The 23122-nt window shown below is 48.6% G+C and overlaps 1 protein-coding gene across 2 annotated transcripts in view; it reads left to right on the top strand.

The window, feature by feature from the left end:
* MYO5B (myosin VB) overlaps positions 1-23122 on the top strand; it is a 160101-nt gene that overhangs the window by 29769 nt on the left and 107210 nt on the right. For both annotated transcript variants that reach the window (XM_012647361.1, XM_012647355.1), the window contains exons 3-7: positions 1318-1461; positions 2960-3041; positions 8273-8380; positions 12227-12336; positions 18151-18416. In XM_012647361.1, the coding sequence (XP_012502815.1) occupies positions 1318-1461; positions 2960-3041; positions 8273-8380; positions 12227-12336; positions 18151-18416 (710 nt within the window). The remainder of the gene's footprint in view (positions 1-1317; positions 1462-2959; positions 3042-8272; positions 8381-12226; positions 12337-18150; positions 18417-23122) is intronic.

Here is a 23122-nt window from a genome sequence, read left to right as displayed (position 1 = left end):
CTCAACATTTTTCTATTTATCCCTGAATTATGCTCTAGTTTATTTCTTTTAACAGTTTTATAGTTACCCATTGTAGGACTATACCACATTTCATGTTTTTCCCTTACTGGGGAACATTTAGGTTGTGTTTCTTTTTCATCATTAAGTGCAGTCTGCATTTAACATCTTTTGCATGCCCCGTTGTACACTTACATGAGAATTTCTTTATGTAATATTTACAAGTTGAATTGCTGAATTGTTAGGTGCATGCATGTTCAATTTTAGTAGATATGCTTGATTTTTCTTTAGAGTGATCACGCCAGTACTGGTAGATCTATCATCACTTTGCAAAGCAGCCTGGTGAGGTAAGGAAGGTCTGTCTTTTGGCAGTAGTCTTTATACCTTGGGCAAAATTTTTCCAAGCCATCACAAGGAAAGAGCTCAGATGCGGTAAAGGGTCTTATTCTTGTTCTATGAATTTGAAACTTGAAATTAAATTTTTGAAATTAACCTGAGTGTTTAAGCTAGATTGTCCTTTAGAATTTTGCACAAAAACGTGCCTTTGATTGCATTAGGATTGCATGTTTAACATGTTCCTTTGTCCCCTGTATTTCCTGTAAAAGAGAAGTAAAATTGAGAAGCAATGAGATTATTCTCACTTAGCCACTTATTTTAAAAATTGTCTAATGTTTTAAACTGTGCTTATGCTGCTGTGTGGGAATGATGCCAAGAGGGGTGATGGCTTCCTGAATCTCCCTTGTAATGAGGTGAGGGGAATGTCCATTTGTGGTCTGTTTCTAGGAAGTACTATTTATCAGTTGGGAATGACATTTGACTGCCTAGTCGTGGAGATCAGATCAAAGTGGGCTAAGCAAAGGGAGGCTTACTTTTTTTCACAAAAAGCTCAAAGCTAGTGGGCACCGGCATTGGTTTAGTGGCCCAAGGGTGTCAGAATTGGGGTCTCTGTGATTCTTCAGGCCTTTCCCTTGTGGTCCCAAGATGACTGCTACAGCTGTAGCCATCACATGTGCATCCCAGGTGGGAAGAAGGGAGGAGGGATGATGGAGTACACCTTCCAGCTGATCAGTCCCCTTTGAAGAACCCACCAAGGAACTCATTACTCTCATTGGCCATCCTTAGTAGTAAAGGAGGATGGAAAATGAAGGGATTTTATCTTTTCTTTTTTTTTTAAGCTCTGCCTATTGTCAACCCAATAGCAGAGGAGTCCTGTAAGTAAGGAAGAGAGAGAGATGAGAGGCAGGTGCTGCCACAGGCATATGATCCTGAAATCCAGAAAGCCATCATTTTTTGCACACCTTTCTTGTTTGGTCCCTACAGGCCATCGGAAATGCTAAAACCACTCGCAATGACAACAGCAGCCGCTTCGGAAAGTACATTCAGATTGGCTTTGACAAAAGGTATCACATCATTGGGGCCAACATGAGGACCTACCTGTTGGAGAAGTCTAGAGTGGTCTTCCAGGTGAGCAGGAGGTCTCGGGCCCTTTGTGTGTCTCTCATGGTTGACACCCTCACTTGTTGCTCCCTGTGCCTGAAGAGCATCTCATCTTTTGACCCTGGAATTGGATGTGCTTGTTCTTTTGGTTCTCTTTCCTTCCATCAGTAAGTGTTCATCCAAATGGTATAGGCAAGAGGCCTCAAAAACCTTTTACACAGTATTGTTTTTAGATTCAATCAGCAAACATATATTGAGTGTCTATTATGTGTTGTTCATGTGCTAGACACCTAAGATACAGCAAAGAACAAAACAGTCCTTTTCCTCATGGATTTTAAAATCTTATGATCAGGAGAATGTCATAGATGATCTGTGGGTTTCACCTTCCTTCAGAACCTTCTTATTTGTACTTGATCTTAGCCAGAAGCAGTTGGAACCTTCTTATTTGGTAGATTAAAATATATTCTTGGCTACCGACTTAGTTTCCTTTTCCAATAAATGGAGGTCCCACTTCTTACCTGACTCGATTCTTCATTGTTCTTTGCTTACCTTTCATTTCCTCCTACCCAACCATTCTTTGCAACCTTTTCCTCCTGCACCCTGCCTTTGGTGGGGGTCGGTGCAGCCCACAGCCCCGACAGCAGTCCTCCTCCAGCTCCCTCTTGCCCTGCCTTCACTGGACTAGGGTGATGGCGCATGTCCTGGTTTGAGTCTGCAACACATTCTTGCCTTGGGTTAAATGGCTTCCTGTTCCTCATGTTTCAGCCGCCTTGGGAGGAGACATCAAAATCAACTCAGTTGTTGGTTTCTTGGCACTGCCGCCATGCTGATGCTTGGCATACATGTAATGGATTTTTTTTTAACCAGCTCCCCTCACCCCTTTTTGCCCAGATTTTCTCTGTACCTTGTAGGTTGGTTTGACAACCCCCATCCTTTATTTCACCGCAGCAGGGGAACAGCCCGCTGTGATGTGCTGTTCATGGCTCTTCCATGGACACCCCTGGAACTTCCTTCACTCTCCTTGCTCAGGCCCCCTGAATGCCCACCCCACCCCCACTTGGCTGGTGAAAAGCCAGTTCAGCTGCAGGTGTCCCCTGGGAGTCCTATCTGGACTTGTGGGCCTTTCCTGACTGCCCTGTCTGCCGTTACGGGCCAGTGCAGCTTTCGCTTAGCTCAGAGCCTGCCAGGGGAGACCTGGCAACCCGCACGACGTCAGCCGGGCAGCATAGGAGTCTGAATGAGTACTTGTTGACTGACCCACTGTTAGTGGAAGAGCAGTGATGTTTTACATAGAAGGAAAAGAATAACACATGCTGTCGTATAAGTCGAGGTGAAAATCCTCAGACTGGAGGAAGAAGGCCCCCTACTAGCAAATAGAAAATCGAAGGTGGCAGAGGTGTGGAGGAAAAATTGAGAAGAGTGGGGGGCTGGGCCCCCACTGCCTGGAGCACTCTGAGTTACAAAGGATGAGGGGACAGTCTTGGAGGTCACTGCCCTAAAACAGCTTCATGTTTTCTTCCTCTAGGCAGATGATGAGAGGAATTACCACATCTTTTACCAGCTCTGCGCTGCTGCGAATCTTCCGGAGTTTAAGGAGCTCGCGCTCAGTAAGTCACCATGTGCATGCCTGTCCTCTGGGGTGGGCCCCGCCGCAGGACTGTCCAGCTGGGGCTCTGCTCCAAGCCCTTCGTTGTGGGTTCCTGTCTCAGCTCTGCCTCTACTATGGCCGTGTTCTCTAGGCTTCTGTGAACTTCGCTACCTGATTAGTAAAAGAGGGTTAATTGTATCCAGGTCTCCTTCCACAGAAAGCGTGTGCGAGGGTAAGAGGCAGGGGTGGAAGCGTGTTTTCACAGCATGAAAGTCTTTGTACGTGTTACTCTTTTGAAAGATATGTTTCCACTTTAGGCATGGTAAGGAATGTATCCCAACCACAAGGATCTAGAGATTTAGTTAACGCACGTCACTTAATCGCAGCCAACACGTTTTAAGTCATATTTAAGGATCGAGACAGAAGCGGGGGGAGGGGGTGAGGACGGAGCAGGGCAAAGTAGGGGTGGTTCCAGGACCCATGTCCATGAAGCATGGGCGTCGCTACAGAGAGAGGGGTTAGTTGCACGAGGCTCTGGACTGCTGGGCTGTCTGATGGCTCCCAAACAGGCACCGAGGCCTCTAGCACACCCACGCTGGAGCAACCCAGAGCGCCTCTCCCCGGGAGCCAGTGGATGAGTCGCCTTGCTGTCCCCATCAGATGGGTGGGCACAACCCTTTGCTTCCACTACTGCTGCTTGCTGAGGGGCGGTAGCAAGTTTCATTTTCTTTGAGGCTGTTGGCATGCAGCCACTGGAGGCGTGAGCAGGCTTTCGTTCTGATTCCATGCCCTGTAGCGCCTCTCCTTGAGCCCGGAGTCTTGGCCCACCTCTCTATGTGGGGCTTCATGGTGGAATACTGATTCCTCAGCCCCGTGGGTGGGGAGGGTGAGCCGGGGGCCCAGCAGTGTCCTGGTGTCTGCCGAGCATCCTGTCCTGGCCTGCTGTGTCTGCGTTTTGGGGCTGTGTGGGGATGTGCAATACTAGCAGGTGGTGTGAAAAGCTGTGTGTCTAACAGGTTGGTGGATCTTTGTACAGCTGTGTGAGAAGCAGAGTCTGAGGCTTGTTTGTCCCTGATCTAAGTCCTGGCCATCCTGGGGACCCAGCACCAGACCTGCCTGTGTTCCCAGTAGCTGAAATCCACACAGTGGTTCCAGTGTAGGTCTGTCTTCTTAACGCTGCTTACTTGCTTATGAGTCCCTGTAGCTTTGATGCCTGTCCCTTGCAGCTTAGCATTTGTTCGTCCAACCCTACTCAGGCCATGTTAGGTGCCAGGGATGCGGCGCTGGACAAGGCAGTGTATGCCCTGCCCCTGCTTAGCTCTCCAGCCACCATGCAGAGCGATTTGGGGCTGTGCTGAAGGAAGCATAGCTGAGGTGGCCAAAAGGTTCCCCTGCGAGGTGATATTTAAATCAAGACCAGAGGAGGAAGCTGCAGCTGGCATCCGCTGTGCTGGTTTTGTCCTGTTCTCCCACTGTTCAGCGCTTACCAGTCTGACCCTCGTAGGGACGTCGTAAACTGCTGAGGACAAGGAGTGTGTGTTACCTGCTGAGCAGAGCAGGTGCTGAGCACGCCTTGTTTGTGCAGCGCCCTGAGCTGGCGCCCGTGGCTCTGATGTTGGCTGTCGGTCCCAAGTGCCCAGGTAGGCAGCCTCGATACAGGCCACTGCCTTCGTCCTTTTTCCTTCCCAGAGGGGGAGGTGGGCCCAGCAGGGCTTTTCAAGAACAAATTGCAGGAAATGCAGTTGTTTTTCCCCTCAGGTCAGTTTTGTCAGAAAACAAACAGATTTTGGCAAGATCCATCTGGCTGAATTTGGATCACTGTGTCCCAGTTGTGACTTTAAGGTAATAGGGAAGAAATCCTCCTAAAATTTTTTTCATTTATGTAAGTCGTGTTGAGCTTAAAAATGACCTTTCCTAATTCAGTGCCTCTGCAAGGTGCGGATTCCTTGGAGCCCTGGCTGCAGTGCTTGAAAACGACCCAATTTGATCAATTTCTTGCACCTGCATGCGCCGTCTGAGAACTTCTTGGAGTGAAGCGAGAGTCTTTGCTGAGCGCTGTGCTCTGGTGTGAGGCTGTCTGCTGCCTAGATTGGGTGTGAGCCCTGAAGCTTGGCATTGAGTTCCGCTGATAACCCCAGCTGAGTAGCTGGGAGCCTCAAATAAATGAAGCACTAGCCAGGGGCTCTCAGTGAATATGTAGGCCTACCTGGCGTTCTTCTCCCTCTTGTCCGCCTAAAACGTGCCATTCAGATGCACAGAAGTCTCTGCAAGATCCCTCGGCCTGGTGTGAATCTGTCTGAGGATGGAGGACACAGGTTTGCATCTAGTCATCCACACGCTTCCTCTGCTGCATTGTTGGTCTATTGCATTTAAAATGACCACAGGAGGAGATATTATTTTAAAAGTCCAATGAGTAACTTGTTAGAATGTAAATAAACGATAGTAAAAACCACACAAGCATAAACGCCCGTTTTCCCTTTTTCACTTCTATAGGTGTATTGATATGGTTTTATAAACAACCTCTCTGGCCTTGCACAGGTCAGCATAGTCTCCCCAGGTGAGGTGCAAGCCCATGACCTTGGCCTTGATGGTCCAATGCTCTAATTGGGTTCCTGCCCCCTTGTGGTCTGTTCACTTCTTGATCTGATGGCTGCCTGGTAAGCCAGTGAATAGGAGACTTCTGGTATATTTCTCCTGGGGAATTCTTAGTAAAGAGAGACCCAAAATGGAGGATGGAAGAAATTGCTTTGGGATGGGGTGGTCAGCGCTGGCTTCATGGACCTGAAAGGAGAGCTGAGACCCAAGCAGGTGGGGGAGACAGACTGAGTCCTATTTGATGTCTCTTGTTAAGGGAGTCCGGAGGCCTTACAGCAGATGGAAAGATGATCATTTTGATCAGATTCAGGTGATTTAGTAGAGAGTGCTGTGACTGGCCCAGGTGGCCGCTGCAGTGATAAGCCTTGGTCTGAGAAGGTCACCCAGCTTGTGCCTGAGTTCAGGAACTGGGAGCAGGGAAGGTGGGGTCGTCTGACCCAGGCAGGCAGCAGGGCCCTGACTGCTGAAAATGAAGGTCTTTGAAAGATGCCGAACGTGCCTTCCCTCTAACATGGAAGTCGAGCGACCCGCCTTGGAGTCTCAGGTGACTCTTTCTGATGTGTTTGGCTGACACTTGATAATGAGTTAGGGTGTGTTTGTGGCAAAGTCATGGGATGCCATAAATGGTCACTTTTGCAATGGGGGAATCAAGGAATGGGCTTCCAGGCCTGACCAAACCCCGAGTGAGCCTGGGAACCCCTTAAAAAGCCCTATGTTTCTCAGTTTGCTTGTCTGCAGAATCAGTCTTGCTCAGGTGGGCACTATAAAAATCATCGACTGAGATACTTTCCAAGGTGAGTGTAAAGGGAGAAAAGAATTGGTGCTTTTATATTGAGCCTTTCAAACTGTTGTATTGCTCTGTGCCAGAGCTTAGGGAGTGCTCAGATAGGAAAGAGCGAAATATGCTGTCTTCTAAGCTCTGATGCGGTTTTTCTCATCAAAATTCGCTTCTGCTGAGGCGGTGAGTGAGTACAGGGCTGGAGTCTTCACTCCTGGTTCAGGCGCCTTGGCTGCACCTGAGTGTGTTTGCTACTTGTCTGGGAGGCCGCGTCTCAGAGGACACCACTGATACTCATGCCTGTGGGCAGGGTCGCCTGGTGGTCATAGTTCAGGTTGTGTGGTCAGACTGGGGTTTGGGGCTACGCTCCGTCACTGCCTAGCTGGCCTGGCAACGTGTGCTTAGCAGGCTGGAGGGACGGGCACAGCTCTGCATGGCTTGCAGCATAGGCTACAAGGTGGGATATGGGCAGAGGTGAGGAAGGGGGAGGGGTAGGCAGGGACAACTGCAGACACGGACAGAGGGTGGAGCTGATGAGTGACCATAAGGAAATTGGGATGTCTGGAACATAGAGATGGGGAGGGCAGGAATAAGCCGTGAGTCTGGAGGGTTAGAGGCGGCCACTTCACAAAAGGGCCCTAGGCTGTTCTGGGGTGCTGACCTTTGCTTTGAGGGCAGTGCAGTCTCCGAAAGGGCTCTAGGCAGGGGGATGGTGTGATCAGAGCTACCAGGTTTTGGAGGTGGGTTTGAAGGGACAGGCAGAGAAGCAGGAAGAACTGTGTAGAGTCTTGCACAACGGTCCCCAGACAACAGATGCTGAAGGGCAGACCCAGGGCAGTGGCAGTCGAGATGGAGAGACTCCAGAAGCTCTTGGGAGATCAAATTGGAAGGACAGGGTGTTGAAGGAGGCCTGGGAGTTGCAGTGAAGCTGCACCTGAGCACGTTTAACTGCTGTGTGTTCAGCTGTACACACACAGGTCAAGGGAAAAGAATTTTACTGGGGTTTTCAGGAGAAGAGAGAAACCAGCCAGCGTCTGCTTTGTGGGCATCCTGACAAAATCAAACGTTACACACTTAGAACACAAAGTACCAGGACGGGTTGTACTACACAGAGTTACTGCATCTTATGAAATGTTCAAGTGACTTCTAAGGGTGACTTTGACTACCTGCAGTTGTTGCCCTAACTGCTGATTTCTGCGTGCAGCCCCCTCCCAAGAGCTGACTCTACCATCCTCCCTACACAGCGGATGCTCCCAGGGCTGGTTGCATTTTTGCCCTCTGCTAAGGTTGGCTCTGAATTCTCAGACACAGCCTGGGCCCCTCCTTGCCAGCTGTCCCTAGGGCTTTTGCCAGAGGCCAGACGGAAGAATAATTAGGCTGGGGATGAGAACAAACACGTAAGGGTCTCAGCCTGCCTTTGTTCATGTGCCTACGTAGTTCAAGTGTGCCCCGACTTTGCACTACAAACAAAAAAAGCACATCCCCTTGGGCACATCACCTTTATTTGTCAGATGTTAGATTATCTAAGGTCACAGAAGTCTGATTCTAGGGTGGATATGTGTTTTACTTGCGTGTATCTAAAAAACAAGTCTGTGGTGAATCTTATTAAATTCAACTATCCATGACTTATTTATCTTTTGTGTTAACATGTTTTCCCATGGCAGTTGCACATGAATACAGTGGCACATTCTGTCCGTGTAATTCTCTTCTATTATTCAGTTTTGTCTGCCATTTGCCATTGGGGTTAAAGACTGTTTTTAAAGGGTTTCCCATCCAGCTGGGACTAAACTCAACCTTGGTCATGGTTGTGATCTGTGGGGAAGCGGGATGCTGCGCTCTCTCTGGTGGCTCATGCCTTACTACCTTGCCTCCCACAGCAAGCGCCGAGGACTTTTTCTACACGTCACAGGGAGGAGACACGTCCATCGAGGGTGTGGATGACGCCGAGGACTTTGAGAAGACACGGCAAGCCTTCACGCTGCTTGGTAAGGCGCTTCTGAGTGAGAGAAGCAGGCCCCGGGGACTGATGGTCCTGGAGGTAGGAACCGAGGTGATGGCCCCTTCACTGGCCAACCTGCACGTGCTAATGGGGGGCACCCTCCTACCCTCGGTGGATATTGTCTTACTTTCTTATCCATCCCAACCCTTAGGCTCCCTAGCTTAAAATTTGGAGCTTTGTTGGCCTTTCTTAAAAATAAGGTTTTGACAACCTCTCTCCCAGGTGCTGGGAAGTGTCCCTTTCTACCTGCTCTGGCCATTGGAACCACTGGAGGGAAAAGCAATCATGGCTGTGTTTCTTGATACAGTAGACCGGACGGGCGTGCAGGCAGCATGCTCTAGCAACAAGGACACTCCGTTGGGATCAAACCACGTACTGCAGTCGGGGGGTCAGAGTTGGAAGTGGGCTGTAGCAGTCTGGTAGCTTTGTCTCACACACAGTGTTAATTCTGTGAGCCGCTTCCATTTAGACTTAACATTGGAGTCCTTAAGACAAAAGCTTCTCTCTGTCCTTCAAGGGCAGGAGGGAACAGTAGAGCTGGAAGCGATTGTCCCTTTCCCCTGCCAGTTTTGGGGGAGAAGAGCCCCCAGTGGCAAGGTGGAAGGTAAGCCTTTCTTAGTTGGGAAGTTGAAGTGTTAAATTCCTGGGACCTGCAGCCAGAAAGAGGAAAGCTCGAGAAGTCAGTCTGAAGCCCAAGCAGTGGCTCAGGGTGGCCCTTTTGTTTTCCCCAACCCCTTCCCTGGCAGACAGAATATTGGGCTTCTGAGCCATGTGACTAACCCAGAGCAGCACATGTTAGGTTCTTTGGAAGTCAGGGAAATTCTATCCATTGTCCAAATAAAACGTGGCCAAACACAACATGCCCTAATCTCCGAATGGGGAGGAAACCAGGCCCTCGTGTGCCAAGATCCCAGTGCCGGTCACTTCTCAGCGTAACTGGTGCATAGATGGGGTTTGTCTTTTGTACCTATGAAATATCAGTCAGGAGACAGGAGCCACACTGGCTATTCCAACAGGGAAAAATCAATATAAATGTTAACTAGAGCTGTAGTAGGAGATTAACTATAAAAGGGATGAGAGTGGACTGTAAGGGGTCCAGAAGCAGAGGTAGTGTCTCTAAGGCAAGAAGAGCAGCAGTAAAGGAACTACCCAATAGGAGAGTCCCCACCCTCGGCTGAGGTTTAGTTCGCTTCTGAGAGGATGTGATGGAGAACCTTGTCAGAGGGTGTGAGTTGGGGGGAGCAGAACTTCTCAGAAGCCACTGCTGATGGGGAGACAGGCCTGCAGGCACAGCTGGAGCTCATCAGGGAAGTCACTGGGCTCCCGATGAATGATAACTGTGCAAGACTAGAACCAGGAAGAGAAATGTCTTCTCTTGCTGTTGCCTTGCAGATCACCATTGCCCTCTATTGAGCAAGCCTGACATTCCACCAGTCGGCACGGGAGAAGTGTTTACAGGGTCCAGCTCCAGTCTCACAAACCAGGGCAAAGAGTGGGGGGATTGAAGCTGAGAGATAATAGATTGATAACTGGCCCCCGACTTCCCCAGCATCACATGCCTGTCCTATTCTCCAGAGTTGGGGGTAGGTTTGGAGAAGACTTGACGTTAAGCAGGATACATTCTGACCAGTTTGTCCGAGAAAGAAGGTCTCTGGCGGCTACCCTGTTAGTGCTGGTGTGAGCAGAGGGCATGAGCTGATACAAGGAGAGGGTTGTTCCCTCCAAGGCTCTGAAGAGACTGGATACTTTAATTCTCAAAGCAGATCCCTTATGTAACATTATTTTAGTAAGACTTTCTTCCCTACTCTTTAACACATACGTCCTTATTTATTTATTTATTTTTTTAAAACGACTCCGGGGAGTTGGCTAACTTTTTCTTAGAGGACAAGATAGTAAATGTTTTAGGTTTGTGGGCCATACAGTTTCTGTTGCAGCTGCTCAGCTCTGCTGGTGTATTATGGAAGTAGGGATAGATAACATGTAAACAAGTGGGCGTGATCGTGTTCTAATAAAACTTTGTGTGCAAAAACAGGCTGTGGACTGTAAGCCACAGGTCGCTGACTCTTACTTCACTCCTTGTGTATTCTTTGGCTTTTGTTTTGATTTTTGCTGCCCTTAGTGAGGTACTGCTTCTCAAAGAATCCCATACTGAGAAGGGATCTTCTCATCAGTGTAGTGCAGGACTCGTAACTGTTGTTGGGATTCGATATTCATTTTCCATATACCTCTTAAACTCCTACCGCTGTAGGGTGGATAGGTCTTTGGAAATTGACAGAGCATTGATTCTTAGAAGTAAGTGAAGGGGAGAGAAAAGCTGGGGCCTGAGCAGTGTAGCCCTCTTGCCCTGTGGTGGTTCCAGCATCCCCCTTCTGACTGGTGCTTCTAATGGGACTTACCTGAGAGTAAGATGCTCTCAGCTCAGACTGAAGCCCAGGGCTTTACCCCTCGCAGGAGTATGCACGCATCCAGCTTCCTGTCTCGTCCTGGACACCGGTTTCTGGCTTTACGCAGGTGTATTCGCTTACACTGAACTGGGATGGATGCCTAAATTCTTAGGCTTCTGGCTGTTTTTTGGATTATTAGACTGAATGAAACCATAGGTTTGAATAATGCACCTATTTCTGTAGAGATCTACAAGTACTCACAATCTGTGTCAACAGTCATCAGTTCAGTCGTTCCGTGAGTCATGTTTCTGAGCTCCTATGTGCCAGGCACTGGTCTAGGCACTGAGGATATGATGATGATGTAAGAACAGGGATTCTGTTAGATTATTTCTCACTTTGTATGTTTTGAAATTTTACATATTAAAAACTTAGAAGTAAATCTCTGCCCATGTGAAGCTTACGTGGTAGTGGTCATCTAACACTAAAGCCTAGAGTTAATTATGCTTGGGTTGCTCACGTTGTGGATTATCTGGGGCAATTTTTTAATCCTAGCATGAGACATCTGTGCCTCTCATTTATATAGGTGTTATTGACTTTTTTTTTTAAGCCTGAGTAAAGTATTACCTTAAAAATAAAGAACTGCAGCTGGGAGGAATGTGGGGGACACTGGATTTCTTAAGCTGAGTGATAGGTTTGCTGGTGTTCATTTTATTATTCTGTAGTCTTTCTTAAATAAGTCCTGAAGTGTTTTGTAATTTAAAAAGAAATCCTAATGCCTTCGAGCCAAACGTAAATTCTGAGCTACTGTCCATGCCTTTGATAATTCACGTAGGTAAGTATCAACGTTGACAACAGGTGATTGCTCCCACGGTGGTTCCGAGGTTGGTGTGTCCGTCTGTGACTGTGAAGGTGCGGATAGTGTGGCCAACAGCAGCCCCCATCTGGGGATGGCCGGGAGCCAGCCCCTGAAACACCAATCCCAGGATAAGTTTCTCCTCTTCCTCCCCTGTTGGTGCTGTGGAGATGTCACAGATGTTCACAGAATATTATGCTTGGGGAAAAAAAATGATTGCAGATAAATGACCATTCTTGTTGAACTCATAAAACCATGCATAAAGTGTTTGACTGAAATAATGTCCCAAATGAGCCTGCGGGAGCATTGTCTGGCCTTTGCTCTTTGAGAAGTTAGAGTGGTAGCGTGACCCATCTGGTTCGATCAGGACAATCAGAGTGAGGATATTTCCTTTTTAGTCCAGGGAGCCCCTTTGCCCTCTGAGCTGTTACCGTGAGTGGCAATTACTTGGTGAGGAGCCTGGATCATTTTAGGAATCATTGGGCCAGAAAGGAAATCAAACTGTATTTTTTAAAAGTCTTTAAAAAAAAATGTCTTTTCCATCCCACCATGGATATTGAGTGTCATTCATTCATTTTTTTCTTCCCCCGTTTAGGAGTGAGAGAATCCCATCAGATCAGCATTTTTAAGATAATTGCTTCTATCCTGCACCTTGGAAGTGTGGAGATTCAGGCCGAGCGCGACGGGGATTCCTGTAGCATATCAGTAAGTTGCTCCCAGCACCAGAGATAAAACGTACACAGTTTACCCTGTTCTTGCTGTTGGATGCAGCAGAGATGTGTCTCTACGCTTGGAGGACACTCATCGATTATTTATTCTGAACAGTAATGGTTTCTGTTCACTTGCTGATAATTTTTTAAAAGACTCAATCCTTTTACAACCAGCTGTCATCAAATTTCTATCACTGAGAGCAGGGAACTTAGGTGGCTATTTAATAAATTCTTTTTGATGGGTTGATTTTCCAAGTACCCCGAGGTACATGGAATTCCATTATGTATTGATTCACTGAGTACTCTCTGAGCTACAGACGGAGGTCCCTGTTGCAAGGAGAGGAAAGGGCGTGGGGCACCGTGCTTGGTGATGGCCTCAGAGGAGCTTACAGGCTGGTGGGGTGGACAGAGGGGGCAACACTTGCCAAGGCTGTGATGGCGCGAGGCAGGTGAAGTGAGCCATCTGTGAGAGTACTACAAGCTGTAAAGTGCTCCATAAATGCCCATTAGGAAGGTTGTTTTCCTGGTGCCCAACGATCTGTGGTGGATGATGGGCAGTAGAGTAAATACTAGACAGTAGTACCGAAAGCAGTTGCCATGCCTCTCTGGAATTTAGTGGTGTTGGGCTAGGCTGAAACGCGATTCTGAGCAGGAATAGGTGAATCTGCAACTGGTTATTATATACGCCTTTTCTGCCCATTGATGGCTAGGTCCCAGGGAAGTACAAAGTGTGAGTCTTACTTCCAAGGACTTGGAATTTAAGTAATCAGATGCTGGCGAAATAGAAAAGATAGCACTACACACTACCGAATATGACTGTGAGCATGTGTCCATGCCACTCACAAGCTGATGCTTTCTCAGTTGAGTGGATATTTATTAACCTCCTACTGTTTGTCTAGTTTGGGGGTTATGAGAGCTTCAGACTGGCTCTGCCTTTATGGGAGAGGAAGACCTGCACTGTGGCTGGGATCTGGCAGAGCTCGTTGTGTCCCCCCAAACCATGCATTTTCTCTAAATGAGAAAGGACTTGGGTTTGAGAGGGCCCCTGAGCATGTCAGGCCTGCTGCCATCCTTGGCATGGACTCTGCAGCCTCATGAGAGATTTGAAGCTCACCCACTTGGGCCCAGTGGGAAAGGAGGGAATGTTGGAGCCAGCAGTGTTAAGTGCCCCTGGGGGCAGTTTCTGACACCTGATGTTTTTGTGTGTGTGTGTGTGTGTGTGTGTGTGTGTGTGTGCATGCGCCTTGGGGGTAGGGGGCACAGTGCGGTGGGGCTGGCAGCAGTGATGCCATGAGAGAGGCTGGGATGTGTGGAGGAGGACCTGTGGTCTGGCAGGTGGTGGATGGGCCTCCAGTGCCCTAATCCAAGTCTTCAAGACCAATGCGGCATTGCCCCTGACATCTTCCCCTGTTGACAAAGGCATAGAGCATCTGTGCCTCCCTACTGCACGCAGCCCAGTAAATGCCCCATGGTTCTGTGGGGCAGCCATACTCTGCCTGTGTCAGGGACAGGTGAGGTTAGGAATGTTTGCATTGACCAGCTCCTGGCTCAGGCCGATAAGATGCAGGAAAAATGACACATATTCCCTGGGCCTCCAACCCACCACCCTTCTCAGGGCCACGTCCTGGTCACACCCCCAATCATGGGTTCGCACAGCACTGTGTGCCTCTCCTCCGTGGTGTGGTGGTTTTGCATTTGTTGTGTGATTAATTACTGCCCCCTCTCTCCCTTTGTGAGTCCAAACTCTGCGGGCAGGGACTGTTCTTGCTCATTACTGTATCACCAGCATCTAGTGCAGTGCGGGGCACTGGGGAGGCACCCAGGAAGTAGAGGGATGGGTGACCAGCTGAGGCTTGTAGGACTCGGGCCACACACCTGAGAGTGGGAGTTGGGGAGACTGAGCTCATGGTGCCGTTGCTGAGCCACGAGAACCAGGGCCAGGGGACCCTGGCCACCTGCTGTTGCCAGGGCTGTGGCCTCTTTGGAAAGCTGAGGCTTGAGTCTGTAGTGAGGTATGTCTGAGCCTATGGCTGGTCCTCTACACCTGGTCTCTGGGGGCCCTTCAAGCGAGAAGTATTTATTCGTGATTTGATCTGAACTCGTTTCCCTACTAAATTCCAAGACCACTTCTGCTGTGCCTCTACTGCTCCTACCCACTGGGTATTCATGTGGACACTGTACAGAGGTAGGTCTGCTAGGGCCCGCCTGGAGAGAGTGGATGGAGGGTGCAGGTTGGGGAGGTGGCCTGTGAGAGGTGGCAGTTTGGATCCCACGTGGGCAGCAGCCCTTTCTCTGACAGCAGGGAGTCCAGAAGGCTTTTGAGTGCAGGTGTGTGGTCTGGGCTAGGCTTGTGCTGTTCTGCGTTTGGACCAGTATAGAGAACTAGGGGGGAGTGAGGATTCAGAGTCAGGGCTGCTAGCGGTCAGATCTTGGTTCTGCCGCTGGATGTGGGAGTTAGGGCAAGTTACCTAACCTCTCTGTTTCCTCCTCAGTGGGGTGTGGGTGATGCCACCTGCCCCGGTGTTGGCGTGAGGATTCACTGAAGCCTCGCGTGGAAAGGCCTTAGCACAGAGCTCACAGGGATCGATTTCTTGACTGTTATCTGCCTTGTTGTTAAAGCCAGAGTGGACCTTAAGCACATCTGTCTTCCTATACAGGAGAGGAAAAACTAAGGCCCAGAGAGAGGAACCTTTCTCCGAGGTCAGAGGGACAGATAATGGCAAAGGCAGGACAGGGCCCAGCCAGCCCGGCTCCCTCAGCTGGACTGCAAGGCCTTGGAGCGAGGGCTGTCCACCCCCTGCCTGGGGCCCCAGTGGCACCCAGCGCAGAGTGTATGCTTCAGAAATGCATCTTTAAGTGTGTGCTACTTAAATGCCCGTCTCTCAAATTAAATTTGGTTTATTCCTCCAGTACATAGGGCTATTGGAAAGGCCGTGGATCCACAAGCAGTGTGCCTTCTGCTCAGTCGTTTTCATGTTTAATTAAAGCATGAGAATGTGTTCCATGATTGCCAGAGTTACCTCGGAAATGCAACAGCATCCAATTACTTGGACACCAGAGGCAATTTGTTTCTTGAATTTGGCAATATGGGCCCATAAAACTAATCTGCTACCTGTGATGCTGGCTATTTTTAATGGATTTAGCATCATTTAATTATTTCTAAATGTAATTGCATGATGTTAAATCAGTTTCAGTTTCAGGACTTTCAATCAAGGGTGGGAAGAGGGGTGAGAGAAGCAAGCCACGCCCCACTGCGGTGGGTAGAAACCTGGCGGGGGAAGGGCCGGACAAGTCCCTAACTTGAGGTCCTTTCTCCACTGCACTCACAGCATGAGGCCTGGGGTCGGGGGATAGGGGCGCCTGTGGGCAGGTCTTGGGCAGTCATGTTAGCTGCTGGCAGGCCATTTAAATGTCATGGAATCCATCTGCAGTGCTGTGCCTAGCAATTAAGAATTTCTTGGAAATAGGTCAGATGAACAAATTGGACACTTGCCACCTCTGAACTTGTTGCCTGCCAAGCGGTTCCCAGGCACCTAACTCTGCTACATATGGCTTTATGTTTGCAGGAAGGGGGCAGATGGGGGTGGCTGTGGAGGAGAAGGCTGCTGGCCAGAAGGGGCCATAGAAACCCTCACTGCTGAGTGAATGTGAAGACAGGGACCTCTCCAGCTCACCCAGCCCAAACCAAGCCAGTTCTCCTGCCAGGCTGGGGTTAGGAGCTGTTAGCCACAAGGCAGAGGGGGCCTCATTTTCCTTGCCTGAGTAATAAAGGTAGTTAGATTAGAAGGGTAATTCCAAAGGTGTTTTCCTGGGAACCATAGCCCCAGGCAATTTCTTAGGAACATAGTGGGTCTTTGGTTAAGTAAGTTCAGTAAATGCGCCTTAAGATATCTCTCTCTCTCTCTCTCTCCTCTCTCTCTCCTCTCTCTCTCCCTCTCCCTTCTCTCTCTCTCTCCCTTCTCTCTCTCTCCTCTCTCTCCCTCTCCCCCCCCCCAAGCAGGGTACATTAGCGAATTAGTTCAGCTGTGTCTGACCTAGGTACCATCCCTCCTCCTTTTGTGTTAAGTAAAGCCAATTCATGTTCTTTGCAACTATTCTTGCACAAACCGTCCTTTGGAAAAACACTGCCTTAATGATTTTGGATGGTTCTTTCCTACTCTGACATTCCATTGTAACTGTTGGTTTGGAGGAGATGGATTATAGATATCTGTAGGAGAAAAAAATGGCCTCGGGGTATGGTATTAAGGGGGAAATCATACAGTTATCTGTGTTAATTTTCATCAAACAAGCCTTCATTTAAATCCTACAAGGCCGCCTCATCAGAATATGTCCCACAGCAATTTAGGGCCATTAGGAGGTGGCACATTGTGTCCTAAAGGAGTCCCTTTCAGCCTCAGAGTTAATAAGCTCTTCAGTGGGCTCTAGGCTGGATGTGGCCTTTCCCAGGAGGATTTGGATGAAAGGATGTGTAGCAGATGAGAGGGACATCCAAGGATGAGCGGGTTTTCTGTGGGATGCCCTGAGTGGGCAAGAAGGATTATCCAAGAGATTTATACGTTGTGGTGAAATGAGACAAGACCCTGTGGGAAATCTGGTTACCCAGTGGCTCCAAGGTCAGGCCCCAAGGTTTTTGGGGTAGAGGAGGGTCTAGGCTCAGAGGCGGCCCTTAGAGGCAGCTGGGTAGGCAGGAGCCCTGAGCCCAGGGGACCTGAGTGAGTCACTGCACCTCTCCGGGGCTCAACCTTTTACTGTATTAAAAAGAAGCTTAAACTAGAGGAATTCCAAGTTTCTTTCCAGCTCTAAACATATCTGATGTTATCATTGAAACTGTTCCAAATGATCTCAGGGCAAAATTTCTTCCATGTTTTTGCTATGTGTTCCAGCTTTCCACGCTGATTAACTTTTTTCCCCCAAACAGTAAGTGCTTTCAGAAAGTTAAAATTCAAGTATGTGCGATTTCATGTCACTGAGGCTAAGATGAAAGAGAGCCTGCTTAGAAGTGTCGGACGGTACGGTGCTAGTGCTGGAAGGGACGTCACCCATTGAGTTTCAGCCTGTCTCTCGCCCAGCACGTCTGAACACACCCATTGGTGTCATGTGTAATTTGAAACACTCTCCTCAAGGTGATTCTTCAGTATCCCACCCACCCATAAAAGGATCACTGATCTGGCCCATCTGAGTACTTCACTGAAGTGGGGGAACTGACCCCCAAGGGAGGTGCGTGGCAGAGCACCTTTGAAGGGTCCCTTCAGCCTTAGGAGCCCTGAGTTCGTTTCAAGCACACAGCTGGTCAAACCCGGGGCTGGTCAAAGGTAAAGCTTGTAAGTGAAGAATTCTAAGAGGGAGGAAGAGAATTGCTTTCTGGGCTGTGGGTTAAGCTCTGCATGAGAACCCTGCACATCTTGTGTGTTCAGTGTGAATCTGCTTGTTCTGAATGGACTTTCCTGTCCTAAGCTATCAATTCTCATTCTGCTCCCTTCGCTCAAGGACTCCCCTTCTGCAAGTTACTTGGCAGCAGCCTGGCGTGGAGGGGAGGGGACAGGAAAACTGGAAAGAGCCTTGTGTTTTACAAGGCCCTGGTAGTGTGGTCATTAGCAGGTGCGATGATCAGTTTGAGCAGCGCTCTATTACGGGCTCTGATTGTCATCTCCACTTAGCAGTGTGTGCGTTTGTGGGGGCGGGATGGGTTCTGGAGTGCTGGGGAGGCCTTGGGTTTGGCTCATCTTCCCTCTGCACAGGAGTGCAGAAGGCGGGGGTGGAGGGGTTGCCTTCCACGTGCCTACTGAACCCGTGTCCCCGTCTCCCCCAGCCCCAGGATGAGCACCTGAACAACTTCTGCCAACTGCTAGGGGTGGAGCACAGTCAGATGGAGCACTGGCTGTGCCATCGCAAGCTGGTCACCACCGCAGAGACCTACGTCAAGACCATGTCCCTGCAGCAGGTGCTCAATGCCCGCAACGCTCTGGCCAAGCACATCTATGCCCAGCTGTTCGGCTGGATCGTGGAGCACATCAACAAGGCCCTGCACACGTCCCTCAAGCAGCACTCCTTCATTGGGGTCCTGGACATCTACGGGTAGGCCTGCCACCTGTCCTCCCAGCCTGCCACTCCACCTGCTGGTGGGTAGTGGCTTCCTGCTGGCATTTTACAACCAGCAAGGGCCTTGGAGATCTTCCTTGTGGTTCTCAGTGAGGGTTCTCAAGATGTGTGGGGGCATTTTTGGTTGTCACAATGGCTGGGGTCACCACTGGCCTGAAGCCCGGGATTCTAAGTGTCCTGTAACATAGAGGACTGTCCCAAGGAGGAATGGACCCTGTCAAAACACCAGGAGATCCACCACTGAGAAATCCTTTGAGTATCCATTTTTATAATTGGGAAACTGAGGCCCAGAGAGGAAAATTTCTTGCCCAGCATCATTCTGGAAGTTACTTTGAGAAATAGAACTTAGAATCAGGTTTTAGTTATGTTTTAATTCAATCTACCATTTGACCTCATTGATTCTATCACCAGTCAAGGTGGTTGTTTTAATACCATAATTTTGACTGGTGCTGTACAGATGTGTGTTGTGTGTGGTCATTCTTGAGATTTCTCTTCCTTTCGGAATTCGAGCCCGATTGAAAAGCCCGTTATTTATAATGGTGTATTTTTGGCAGGGAGAAGGCGGCGTGGTGTGGTGGCAGCGTGCTTGGCTAGCCGTCGGGAGGCTGGCTCTTTGTATCCATGCTATCGCTAGCAAGCTGGAGCAGTCTCTGCAGATCACAGCCCCTCGCTGATCTTTCACTCCTATAGCTTCAAATGAAGTTTTGAGCCACAATCTCCCTGAGATTCTTTCCAGATCCTTCTAGAATTGAAGTTGTATGAACTGGGTTGCAACCTCCCTTGCTCTTCTTTTCTGACCAATCCTGCTCTCTTTAGGCTAATAATAGATTAGGTCCTCTTGGATCTTTAAATTATAGAAGTCATGGCTTCTGCCTTAAAATAGAAATTTAGACTATAGAAGTGCAGTGTTGTAAGAGCAGCGACACGCTAGTGAAAACAGCTGCTCACTGGGGCTGAACTCAGCTGGACTCGCCTTATGATGAAGTTGGAGTAAAGCAGCCCCTTCCTCATGTGAAGATGGACTCTCCTATTTATATCTCTGATGCGGGTTTCAAATGTGGACCATGTCACTGCTATAGAGAAAGAAGAATAGGACTAGATTTCTGGCATCACCAAGGCCTTAGGAACATGCTAGGGAGTTAAGGCGCATGCACGAGTTAGGTAATGCAAGAGGCATCGCAAGAAATTATAGAAGTGGCTCTGCAGGTTCAGACACTTGGTGCCTTAGAGGTCTCGAGGCTGGAGAGGGCACACTTGCTTGCACAATCAGGGGAAGCTTTATGTGGGAGGTGAGATTTGAACTGGATCATTTAAGGGGGATAGAATATGGGAGCTGGGGAAGGCACCTTTGGGAACAGGAGCCACAGTCAAGGCGGGAGGAAAAAGCAAAGTGTGAAAGGAAACGGCATCGTCGGTTAGGAGCACGCAGTGGAGAGTCACCCTAGAGAGGGAGGCAGGAGGGCTGCATCCCCTTCAGGGCTCTGCAGGGTTTCCGCTGAGTGACCCTGCACAGGCCACTTCTCCTTGTCATCAGTCAAGTGCCTGCTTTGTGCTCGGCCCTTCTAGCTCTTGGGAGAGGATGGAACAGTCTGTGCTCTCTGGGAACTTACTGTCGTCTTGTCAATAGTTAATTATGTGGTGTTCTTCTTTTACCTCAAGTCCTTTCAGGTAATTGGATTTCCCAAAATACCAAGCCGTTAGTATTGCCTTCTGAAGTAAGACCTGAGGAAAGCCAGTCTGTAGCATCTGACCCAATTCCTTTTATATACATGTTTAAGAATCTAATTTTCCTGAGGTTTTGATTTTGGAAGATTAACATGCATATTCATTATTTAATAGCATGTAATAATAATATTATTTCAATACTGCTAATATGTAAAATAATCCTGCCTCAGTTCTATGATATTTATATATTTTCTTAACAGTGCTTAGAATTTAAATAGACTTGTTCCTCTTTTCCCAGGGACCCCTATGGAAGTCTCTGCCCGTTGCTGGGGGCCTCTGTGAGCTGGGCTTCTGGCACTGCTGAATCTGCAGATGTCGGCTGGGCTTGTGCAAGCTTATACTTGCCATTTAATTTTTATAATTTATTTTCTAGAAGGCCAGTGGCTTCCCAGAGGGGAGAAATAGATTACAGGGAAGGCTTGTTTGTGGTTTCAAAGGAACAGCTTTTGATGGATGGGGTTGGCAATCTGGAAAACCCAGTCCCCTCTTCCTCATGCCACCTCCCAACCTGTGTGCCCCTGTCATTTCGCAGTGGCCCAGGGGCTCCGTGAGAACACCTGACAGCTTTTCAGTGAGTAGGGTCCCATCACAGGGCCGGCATGGGGCCCGTCTTGGCAATTTTCTACCCTTTGTGCTTTCTCTTTTCTTAATCCATGTTCTTTCTCAGAGGCTAGTTTACTTTTCTCAAACCGTATCATAAAGTCGTCGTATTTAAAAAGTGATTCACTGCCCTCCCGGAGAGAAATAAATGTCCACGCACAGTTAGTTACTCCTTTGTATCTCAAAGCAGTGCTGAGTTCACACCCTGGAGGGAACTCCGGGCAGAGTTAAAGGTAGCAAGTTAGATGCAAGGCGGGCTCAGAGATAACAAGCTAGCTGCCTACCTGGGCCAGGGGGTGCCGGGAAAGCACTTAGGAACGTTCCGTAAACATGTGTGCATGCTCCTCAACAGTGTGTTCTGTCGAGAAACGATGGCAGCAACGTGGACTGGCTCAGGCTCTTTTCTGGTCAGAGAGAGTATGTCGTGAACTCTTAGGAGATTAAAATCAACAATTTAACCCCAGGAGAGCAGGTGGCTTGAGTCTGGAGGTACTATTTCCCATCTATGAAGTCAGTGACATTGTCTCTTAATCTGGGAGAAAATGACACAGAACCCTTGATGGAGACTTGGTACAGCTTGTGTGAGCTAGTTACTGTCACCTGCCTTCTCCACTCACTGTGTTGTCTTCACCATGTCTCATTTCGGACTTCGCATACCTTCCAGAAGCCCACCGAATTGATCTTTTTTGCTTTCTAATGTGGTCATCTCATCATTCTCTGGAAGTGGGTGTCACACTTGATATACCCCACCTCCTGTCCCCTCTCCCCACCTCCCTTCCCTCCTGTTTCAAACCAATCCCAATCTTAGGCTTTATTCATGACAATGCGAAGAGAGTCTAAGGAGCTTTTCATCTTCCTGTCCTCCCTGGCATCAAAAGACTCAAGCCTTGTTATTTGTGTTTTCTGTCCATAACTCTGTCCACCAAAGCCTGGAGAAGGAAACCATCTGTCCATGTCCTCCCTCATCTTAGCCCAAGTGGGGACATCTGGGTACCCACAGAGGATGCCCTTGGGCTGACCTGATGTCTTTCATTTTTCTCACTCCTCCTTTTTTTTTTTGATCAGGGTTGGCGGAGTTTGGATTTTGGGGGGAGGGGGGGGATTGGGGGGATGAGTTTTTGAATACAATAAACCACATTCATGAAGCGGGGGATGGAATAAGGAGTTGCCTCCCTCTGTTAGGTTAGAAATGCACAAAACTAGGAAATGAGAGTACAATTGCTTTTTTTCCCTATGCCTCCTGCAAGTGGGCACTAGTTTCTTCCACCAGGATAGCTGTCCCCAGATAAACTGCAGTGCCTGTCTGGGGCATTATTGGCTCACCAGTCAAGCTTATTTCAGAAACAGAAGTGAAGAGAGTTCTGGACTATAGGTAAGCCACTCCACACTTTCCTGTAAATGTCTAAGGTGTTCCTGCAGAATCGGCACCCAGAGCGAACCAACACTCACTGTTACGTGTATGAGCAAGCAGTGCCCACCAGTGTCATGTACACACCTGTGGTGCTCATCATGACATTCTGACGGGTGGGTAGGTTGTATTGTGGGACAGGCTGTGGACTCCTGAACACATTAGCATTGGTCACAGCTGCCTGCACCCCACGTTGTGAGTGCCCTGCTCAGAGGTTCTCCGGGATGGTTCCAGACACCCAGTTCCTGGTGGAAGGATGGCTTCCCTTCATCTTGCTCACCTTTACCAGCTTCAAAAAAAAGTTCAAAGCAAGCAATACCCAGAGCAATTTAGCCAACCCACACCAGGCTCTTTGTTTTAGCTAAGGTCTGTGAAGTGGCCTTCAGGGTATTTCTTACCAGGCTGGGGATGGAAATGAATAGGGGAGAGCCTGGCATTTTGGGTTGGGTTCCCTTTTCATGTTGCATGGAGCAGCATTTGCCTCTGCAGGCTTGATTTGTTGCTGCCTTAATCCTTTATTCTTCTCTCTTCCTTGAGGCAACAAGAAATAAATGGCTTCAATTTGGAGAAAAGTACAAATTGGTCTTTGACTGACTTCAGCCTTCAAAATGGCTGGGTAGCAGGGGGCTTTGGCTGGGACCAACCCATTCTTGCTGAGGACAGTTTGCCTGGGAGCAAGGCATGGTAGTGAGGATGTGTGATTATGCCAAGGAATAGTCAGGGTGTAGGAGGTTGGGAAGTTTTGGCCCCAGTAAGCAGGAAATGAGATATGCTGGGATTTTATATCCTCTCAGTCCTCTGTTAATTTCGTATGGTACTTCTTAACATTAGATTAACATCCAACTCTAGTCAGTGCTCTTTAGTGATGTATTTTTAAAGATATCTTTTAAATTTTAACTATAAAAAATAAAACTTAGAACTATTTAAGTATACAGTTCAACACTGTTGT

The sequence above is a fragment of the Propithecus coquereli genome, unplaced genomic scaffold (genome assembly GCF_000956105.1).
Source record: "Propithecus coquereli isolate 6110/MARCELLA unplaced genomic scaffold, Pcoq_1.0 Scaffold1073, whole genome shotgun sequence".
NCBI classification, from domain to species: Eukaryota; Metazoa; Chordata; class Mammalia; order Primates; family Indriidae; genus Propithecus; species Propithecus coquereli.
This window is presented reverse-complemented; position numbering and strand designations above follow the sequence as displayed.